Source organism: Takifugu flavidus, chromosome 19, assembly GCF_003711565.1.
Source record: "Takifugu flavidus isolate HTHZ2018 chromosome 19, ASM371156v2, whole genome shotgun sequence".
Taxonomy (NCBI): Eukaryota; Metazoa; Chordata; class Actinopteri; order Tetraodontiformes; family Tetraodontidae; genus Takifugu; species Takifugu flavidus.
Genome location: NC_079538.1, coordinates 12,568,328 through 12,577,780, shown reverse-complemented (window position 1 = coordinate 12,577,780; position 9,453 = coordinate 12,568,328). Strand labels below are relative to the sequence as shown.

The 9,453-nt window shown below is 45.1% G+C and overlaps 2 protein-coding genes across 4 annotated transcripts; both read right to left on the bottom strand.

Moving 5' to 3' along the window:
* Positions 1-325: 325 nt before the first annotated feature.
* On the bottom strand, positions 326-6,765 carry smpdl3a (sphingomyelin phosphodiesterase acid like 3A). Of its 3 annotated transcripts, none has more exons than XM_057016184.1 (9): positions 6,553-6,765; positions 5,930-6,143; positions 5,492-5,636; positions 5,327-5,423; positions 5,061-5,224; positions 4,806-4,986; positions 4,572-4,696; positions 2,631-4,254; positions 326-2,585 (listed from the first exon to the last, which is right to left on the bottom strand). In XM_057016184.1, the coding sequence occupies exons 1-8, from the start codon at positions 6,659-6,661 to the stop codon at positions 3,949-3,951; spliced, it is 1,341 nt and encodes a 446-aa protein (XP_056872164.1). In that variant the 5' UTR covers positions 6,662-6,765; the 3' UTR covers positions 326-2,585; positions 2,631-3,948. The 3 variants fall into 3 exon arrangements, with proteins under 3 accessions (XP_056872164.1, XP_056872163.1, XP_056872166.1); XM_057016183.1 differs by having other exon boundaries at positions 326-2,581; XM_057016186.1 differs by having other exon boundaries at positions 326-2,577.
* A 633-nt stretch (positions 6,766-7,398) lies between these two features.
* On the bottom strand, positions 7,399-8,843 carry LOC130515731 (fatty acid-binding protein, brain-like). Its single transcript, XM_057016188.1, has 4 exons — positions 8,441-8,843; positions 8,186-8,358; positions 7,980-8,081; positions 7,399-7,631 (listed from the first exon to the last, which is right to left on the bottom strand). The coding sequence occupies exons 1-4, from the start codon at positions 8,511-8,513 to the stop codon at positions 7,581-7,583; spliced, it is 399 nt and encodes a 132-aa protein (XP_056872168.1). The 5' UTR covers positions 8,514-8,843; the 3' UTR covers positions 7,399-7,580.
* Positions 8,844-9,453: the final 610 nt, after the last annotated feature.

Sequence of the window (9,453 nt, the reverse complement as noted above, 5' to 3'; positions counted from 1 at the left end):
AAGTATAACCTCTCATTTTCAAAAAGTACGTTTTACCGCCTTAAGAAAATTTCCATCATAATTAAATTTCTTACCTCCTGAAATCAACTGGACTGGAACTCTAAGGTATAACATTTGATAATCTCTTTAGTGATTTATAATAAATGTTTATTTATGCAGTCAAAACACTGTAAAAGATGGGTGAAGACAGCAGCAATACCGCCTCGTAAAATTACAGGGATGGATGTTATTAGACAATAGGTTTGTCGCCACCTGGTGGTGATCTGCAATACGTCACCAGTCCAGACAGGACACGTGCGTGAAGAAAGCTCAAGATGACTTAAAATACAGATTTTTTCCCCACAGGTAATTTCATTTATTTATAAAAATCGGGTGAAAACGTTTTCATCTCGGTTTAATTAAACAATTGCTTCATAATTTGCTGAAAACATATATAGAAACATTTGATCCGCTTCAGAAGCACCACACCGCCCCCTGCTGGCCACCACGCCCTGATACAATATCATGACTGAATGGTTGCTTTGATGACATGACACTTGAAACATCACACAAAAAGAGTTGATTAAAACATATATTCAGTTACTAAAACATTTTCTTCACCTGTTGATCGTAATTTTACATTATTAAAATATGTTCAACGTCAACATCATGCAGCTGCAATTTGACCTGTAGATTAAACCTGGGGCCTTGCGATACCACAGAATGGCCAGCAGGGGGAGCCACTGACACAGGAAAGCGTTATATTGGTGACTATGAAGGGGGGGAAAAGTCAACACTTGTTATTAAAATTAAAAGTTATTCTGATGAGTGATTTATTTATTTTTTGTTGGTACTTAAGAGACAACTAACCCTCAGCCTTTATGGTGAAAAACTATTTAACCAGACATTAAGGAAGGCCAGTAAAAATAAAGTTCTGACAAACTTTCCCTCTTTTCCTCCTCAGAGCCTCAGATGCCGTCGTGTCTCTGCGGGGGGTCACACCACGAGGTCAGTACAATGTCCATCAGGTGGAATAAAGAGGGTTGTGACCCTCATGGTGATCAAAGACAGTAGCCCCCACTCCTGTAAAAACTGGGAAACCCAGTGACCCTGCAACCAGAGGAGCTGCAGGATGGATGGGTTTAGGAGCGAGAGGTAGTTAACAAAGCACTAATGGACATGACTGAGGCTAAAACTGTCCAGGGGGAAAGGGGAAGTTACCATAGCATAACAGCGGAACCCTTTATAGTTCCGTTTATTGGTTCTAGATTATCATGCAATGCTCACTTTTTTAGTTATTGATTAGACATAGAAACAAGACAGACTCCTATTTGTTGTGCTGCATGGTGCTCGCTCCAGTTCCTGTCTTCTGTTCACCTAATCCTCCGCAGGACCTTTGAGAAACATTCTGATCACAGCTTGGACAGAAAAACACCAGCGATGAGGTGTTCTAATCAGGGCAGACAGGAAGTGAGAGGCAGGAAGAGATAAAAGACGACACCTCGAACTAAAAAAAAGCCTCTTCACTGATGAGCTTTGGTGCTTTATCTTTGATGTCGGGGGTCTGGGTGGAGGAAGGTTTCTGGATTCAGCAGCGAGGAGCATTTGTGCAGCGCGACGTAACAATAAAACAATTCTGCCACGGAAGAAATGTGCAGATTAACAATCGACGCTCGGCGTTAATCACAAACTCTCTCAGCGGCTGCGCCGGTCGGAAACTTCCCTCTGATAATCGCTGCTTTGTGTTCGTGCACAATAACGTTGCACCAGTGGGAAAAGTGCAACTTCGGCTTCTGAGGGAAAATTTAATTAGAGGCAGAGACGCAGCGCTGCAGCCGGGATGGCAGAAGCTGGCAACCTCCCAACTGTGTCACACACACACACACAACACACACACACACACAGGTTATAAAAAGCTGCAACAATGATCTAATCTATTTCTTAGTGTGAATAATAAAAATAACACCTTAAAAACACTCTCATTATTTTCTTTTGGTCTTTTTCTCCTGAAATTTGGTGAAAGTCTATTTTTCTGTTCCGACCCAACAGACGGAGGTTACAGCATTCTGATTGGCTGCTGGAGGAACAGCCTATGGTGGGTTCACACGAGAGCCTGCACCACTAAAGGAGACTTAGAGCAAACTCCAACCCAGACTGGACCCCCACCAGTGCACACACACACACACACCACACACACACACACACACACACACACACACACACACAACACACACACACACACACTGTTTATCTCCTCTCGCTGATGAAGGAGTCCATTCATTCACGCTGACAAATGACTACTGAAGCATGTGAGTAAAGAGACCCCCACCACCACCAGCACCCCCCACCCCCCCGTCTCCATCTCCATTATGAAATGTGTGAATCTTGGCCATGGGAGAAGATTACTAACCACAGCAGTGTTACAGAAGGACAAAACTAAAATCATCTTAAAAACAGGGAAAAGATCACTCTGCATTTAATGGGGGGTGGGGGGGTCATGGGGGTCAGCAACCACATAAAACAGGCCTCTGGTCCAATGATGAGCGTCAAAAAGATCAAGCCTTGAAACTAATTTGTCAAATACCCATAAATCTCTCTCTCCCTCTCTCTCTCTCTCACACACACACACACACACACACACACACACACACCACACACACACACACACACACACACACACACACACACACACTATATACCTGGTCTTTGGTTTGGGGGTGTACAGTCCAGACTCTGCACATTCTAAAGAGTCACTACTCATGTTTTAAAATGTAAACTAAACTGCGATAGCGTACTTGGACACGAGCACAGGCCCAGATTAGCAGGTTTACAGTCACTTCTCAACCGTCACTGTCAGTAAACACATGTGATACTGTTGTTACTTCCTGTGTTCACAGGTTGGTTTGGAGTTTCTTCTCTGGAGCTTTCATTTGAACTGAATAACTCGGGTGAGGATCTCCCTCCCACAGAAACACACTCAGCTTTGTGTGCTGCGCAGCAGATCGCCTCTGAAATGGATTCAGACGGACGCTCCAGCCGTTACCGTGGCAACGGGGAGGGCCGGTCTCCACAGCTACGTTGTGGTGGGGGCTAAGGAGAGTGAGGAGAATTTAGCACAAAGCCTGAATGATGCTGAATGATTCTAGTTCCTGTCTTGGGTTATTTATATGTTTTATGGTTATTTAAGGGTGTTAATTATTATTTGTACGTGTCTCTCACTCTGAAAGTTAATTCTGTCCAGGTGGAAAAAGGTTCAAACATGAGCTTATGGAAACATTAGCTTACATTAATGGGAGGAGAATAGAGACGTTTTAGCTCCGTGTAACAACGAAGCACTCGTTTAACACTTCAAAACTAAAAACAAGAAAAATACACCCTTTTCTTTCCCAAGGGTGGAGCGGGTGAAGCAGACAAGTGTTTGGAGTTGTCGCTAAGCAACCAGGACCATTTGAACAGGACCTGAATGTGTGTGAGGGGGGGTTCAGATGAGGTCAGCGGGTCCACGTCTGCAGACAACCAACAGTGAAAGTTCTGCTGTGGCTTCAAGTTGGTTTCCTCTAGAACACCAGCGACGCTCTGACCTCTGACCCAGATAATCATTCCCCAGAAAAACACGATAAAGATCTAGAAGATAAAGCTCTGCATTCCTGAGTGAGCGTACAGAACAGTAAAATATGATCACACACGGGGGAGGATTCACCTTTGACCCGTCAGGCTGCAGCCTGCAGATAAACCTGTGATGGAGGTCTAAAACTGAAGCGATTCGCTTGGATTTCTCAAGGTTTTTGTGAGCTTTCATCATGATTTTGGGAGTTTTTACTATAAAATGAGGATCTGATGGCAAATTTGAGAGGCAGTCATTTTTGTGTGCAGATTTCCATCCTTGGTTTGACGATTCTCTGGATTACTCTGTGTTTGATGGTTTGTGCCTTTTTCTAACCATCGCAGCCCCTCACAGGTCTGCCTGCTCTACCGTCCTCGCTGTGCCACACACTTGGAGTACGAGAGCTGGTCCAGGAACAGTACCGCACACACCTGGTTGAGCCGACAGTCTCCCTCACAGGCGGCGCTGCTGTTGTAACTGACCATGAAGTGTGTGAAGTAGCGCTGGAAGGTTGCGGCCTGCGGCAGCCAGAAGCTCAGGCCCAGCTTCAGGAGGCTGTGAGGCCGCAGGTCAGCCAGTCCAAAGGCCTCCGTCATGACGTATTCCAGCCTCCAGTCAGACTTTTGTTTCTGGTTGGCTTCCGTCAGATTCAGATAGTACTGCCAGACGTCCTTCAGGGAGGCGGAGGGAACGAGAGAGAGAAAGAGCCTTTTCAGCCTTTAGGAAGGTTTTTGTCTGCTGATTGACAGCGTGATTAATCATCAGGAGGAATTTTGCTCTTCTTTGAGGCTGGAGACCATTTTCTGTTCTCACCACGACTATAAACAAGCTTTCAAGTTTGAAACATTAGTTAAAGATACAAAATGCGCATCTTAAATGACCAAATCAAAGCCCTGGCAATGTTTCCATGACTCAATTAACAAAGACATCTTTAACGTCCAACACGGACCTGAGCCCTCAGAAGGCCAATAAAAGTGGAGTTTCTTACCAGCACAGCGTAATCTCTGCTGTCATACTGGTACATGCGGAATGAGGGGTTGTTGGAATAGGGCGCGGTGACGTGTTTGATGGGTGTGACAGCCGGTGAAACAAAAAGAGAATTCACCGGTTTTCCTACAGAACAAATAAATACATTAGAAGCATCGACAGCAGGGAGGCAAATCTGTAAATGTAAATCTGAAGTAAACCGTCCAAATTAAACGCACGACCACATGCGCTTCACCTTGTTGGTCCAGCAGCACCATGATGCTGTCACGGTGGGTGTGGCCATAAAAATGACCCGCGATGACATCACTGTACTTCCTGAAGATGGCCACCAGCCTCTCGTTGTGGCGCTCTCTAATGGCGGTGATGTTCCTGGTGAAGGGCAGGTAGCCCACGGGCACGTGACCTATGATGTACACCTGGAGTCAGGCGTGATCCAGGTTAAAAATAACTCGTGCAGCCACGCCTGACAAGCCAAGTGAACGCGTCCAACCTTCTCCAGGTGCTGAGCAGCAGTCATCAGCGTTTTCTCCAGCCAGTCAAACTGCCCCGCAGGGTCCGTCATGTTACACGTGACCTCGTTTGGGCCGTAATAGAGGATGGTGTTTAAACTGACCACCCGCAAACCTGGTTTCACCTGCTGGGAGTAGAAGCCACCTGCAGGGGAAGCAAGAGGAACCAAATAACACAAACACCAGTCTGACAATAAAACATTAGCATAAACTGAATGTTACACGAGTGATAGTGAACAAAAACAACCCTCTGAAAGCGTGAGCAGAGCGTCCGGCTGCAGCCAGGGTCTCCACAGCTCTGCAGCAGCTTTGTAGATGGCGTTGGTGGAGGCCGGCATCTGGTCCTAAAGGAAACTATAATCACGCCAACAGCAGCATCGCAACACCATTAGCATTACACCAGAGAGGCTACCTGAGGCCAGTAGTCATGGTTACCCAGCGCAGGATAAACGGTCAGGTTGGGGAAGTTCTGTCTGATGGTCCGAGTCATGTTAGCGATCACCTGGATGACCGTGTCTGTGGAGAGCTCACCGGGAGGGACGTGAGGGGGGCTGTCCCTGGACGGGAGGCAAGGCATCCACAGATGGTGCCGTTTAAAGTTACACATTCAAACGTCCCCCTTCAAGATAAACTTGTTTGCTCAAACTGTTTCAATAAAAGCAGCCAGAGTTTAGGACTGAAATGAGGAAGGAATCTACCCAGAGTCTAAATCATGATGTAATCACAAAAACACAAAAGAAGGAAGTACACAAAGTCCAGTGTCAGGAAAGTACACAGCTATTGTTTCTAAAGGTGACTTTGGTGATTATTTTCTGTAAAAAATTAAATGTATTTTTTGACTTCTACACACCCCGTCCATATAATGAAGTCCAGCGGCTGTGTGAGCGGCGCCATGTGAGCCAACGCTGACTGGATCAGGCTGTACGGCGAGTCGCACAGGAAGTCCCCGAACAGGCCGGCCTGGGTGACCGGGACACCTTTGGAGGAGAAGCAGACCTTGGTGGGGTCGGGGGACATGTGGTAGGTGGGGTCAAGGTGGAGGTCTGTAATGTGCCAGAACCGGCCTGTAGAGACCGAGAGAAGGTGAACATGTTAAATACAACAGAAGAGATCTGCTTACGACTCCTGTAGGTCTTCTTATAAACTACTCAGCATGCACCAGATGCAATTTTCTGTCTTGGATATCTGTCTTGGATATCAAAAAAATTTTCAACTTCAACAAAACAAACAAAAAAAACCCCGAATCAACACGTTAAGGATTTACTCTAAAACGTCCCACTTCCTCATTAAACACGAATCAAAATAAGAAATCTATTAAACTTTTGATTGATTCTGCTAAACTAAGACCACCCAGCGACGTAAGAGTTCACTAATTTGTGCTTTTTGAGTCTATTGTTTATGGCTGTAGAGACAACAGCAAAGTCCAGCCTGAGTGTGAGCGCATAAAGTGACAGTACCGAGGTGTCCTCTCACCTGTATCCGGCAGGTAGCCACTTCCGGTCGGCGCCGCGACCGTGGGAGGGAAGAGTAGCGTCGGCATCATTAAAAATAAAAGACGGATCATGTTTAGGGGTAAGAACATTTAAAAGCTAGAACACAGCAGCATAAGAGAGGACATTCGCCTCTGAAGTAAACAGGAAGTGCAGCGGTCAGCGGGTCACGTGACGCTCTGTGATTTCTGAGGACAGTGGGCGGGGCTTAATTTGGTAACAAAACGTCATGTGACCTTTCCAAGGCGTGATAATTCGTATTAATATACAGTATTGCATTTAACAGCAACAACAACAACGACAATAATAACAATAATAGTAACAAGAAGAAGGGTTTGCATCATGGAGATCAAAGGTCAAGTCGGTGGAACTTTTCAGTAATTATACTGGCATAATTTAAATACTGGCATAATTTAAAAAGTACAAAGACATTATTTGAGTTTGACATGATTTAGCAACAGTCTGTGTTGGTCCCATTTGAACATTACATGTCAAAAGCGCATCACTGGTTTGACACGGAGACGAGGACTCATAAATATTACGATTATTCCAGTGAGATTTAGAGCTCAATTTATTCCTAGTTTGGGCAAAGGTGTTTACTGGACTAGAATCTGCACATGGATGTAATAAAAGGCCCTGAATACCTCAAGACAACAAAGCAAAGTTCAGATCAATTCACCTTCACACCACCATATTAGGGATGAGTAGTTTCCTAATCTATAGGTGTATTTATCTATAGACCTGTGTTTTTGTCACGCTTTCCGATTAAAAACACGAGTTCTGTTAGATTAAACCAATCATATTTTTTAAAAAAAACAACAGACACACATTTAACCTGTTTACTTTTTTAATCTTTCATATGGGGCTGCAAAGACGATGAATCGTGACGGAAACAGTTTATATAAAAATGTTTTATTTTTACAAAAACGTGCAGCCTGCAGGTGGAAAACTCCTGAAGTGCAAAGACGAGCAAACAGTCGACAGTTGGGAAACCGATGCTTCGTGTCCAGTTCACGCCTTCTCGTAGGTGCGCACTGCGTGGACGTCTTCAAAGGTCAAATCCTGCGGGGGGGTGGGGGGTGGAGGGTTGAGGCAAGGGTTACTACGGCAACAGCAAGTATCTGAGTGGTTTGCAGACACGGAGTTGAAGGCAAGGACGACTAAAACCTCTGTTGCACAATGTGGGAATGTGTATTTCTACATGTGTGTTGATTTTGCTGCTGCCCAGAAATCACACAGAAAAAAAATATAAAGTAGACCATTAAATTATAGCTTAGTAAGTGTTCTTGTTTTACAGTGTAATCCCTCATATTGAACAACACTAAAAAACAAAGTAGTTGGGCCTACGTTCCATGATGCTATACTTTTAGATGTTATTTATGTCATAGTTCACTTTAGACAGAAACGTACCATGACCATCTTGCCGTCCTTGATCTCTCTGACGAACGTGGTCTCTTTGCCGTCCCACTTTTGGACGTGGACCAACTTGTCTCCCTCCAGAGACACTGTAGACTGAGAGACACAACACATGGTGACCGTACTGAAAAGTGTGGCCAATTAATCTTGATTACTCCAGAATATGCCGATCTGAGATGATTGAAAGTGTTTGTTCTTACTTTACAGTTCCTGTCGTCGGCGGTGGTTTCATCAAACTCCTCCCCCAGCTTGAAGGAGATCTCTGTGTTTTTGAAGGTGCTCTGGGTGCGAACCACCACCTTATCGCCCTCCAGGCTGATGATGACGGTCGGTTTGGTCACGTTCCCGACCTGTCTGGTGGCGAAGCCCACGCCTGGGACATGACATATGAAGCACATTTCAACACTGAGATCAAAGAAAAAGAGCAAAGCAAAAGGTAGAAGCACATTACTGACCGAGGGCTTTCATGTAATCATCAAAGTTCTCGCTCTCCACCAGTTTCCAGGTTGCACAGAAGGCGTCGACCATGGTGATGGTTTTTCAGAGACCAAGTATTCTGAAGAGCACAGTGAGTGAGCTGCGGTCGTTCAAGTTTCCCCCCAGTGTGTTATTATTCCGCGCCTTATTATTATGCATGCAGGTGGGCAGGGCCACGGGTCCCATTGGCTCAGGAGATTTTTGCTCTGTTCCTTATTGGACGGTTAAATTGGGTCACGGTCCTACTGACCCGTAGAGAGGTGGGGCAAAGCTAAATTAGCTCATTTGTATGCGCGATGATGTAATTACTCTAATTCCTGCAGCCAGCTCAGGTTGATGTGGTGCTAAAAAGGAGAAATTCTCCATTTTAAAGATGACCCCAAAAAAATCCAACTACAACAATGAAAAGCATGTTATAATGATGCTACCGGCAGAAGAGTAGTCTTCAGATCCCCATGAATCATTTCCTCATGTCCCGGCCCCCCCTCTCCAGTCAGCCCGGTGCCACCCGATCGGAATGTGTCCTGTTGGGGGTCGTCGGTGAAGCAGAATCACTTTGTTTGACAGCTCTTTGTCCTGAGTTGCATTACTGACCCCACCACCACCACCACCACTGCAATTACTTCATGCTTCACATGCACGGTAACGACTGTCCTTAAGTGTGTGTGTGAGAGTGTGTGCATGTGTAAGTTCCGCTTTCTCACACAAAGTCAGTGTTTATGGAGGTACGCACAGACACAGATGAGTGATTGTGACTCTTGATTGGGCAGTTTATGGTCGTTCATTTAAGTTGGACTCAAGGGAGGTTTTTGATAAACTGTCATGAGCATTAAGCTTGGAGCTGATGTTGTGTTTTAAAAGTTGACCTGTTTTTTTTTGTGGAGCAGCTTCTGACACACTGGGATTGTCAGTATTTCCAAAAGTCTCCTTGCGGTTAGTTTTTTAATTCTATTTGTAATGCATCATAAAAGTAATTTTAAAATACCACTGA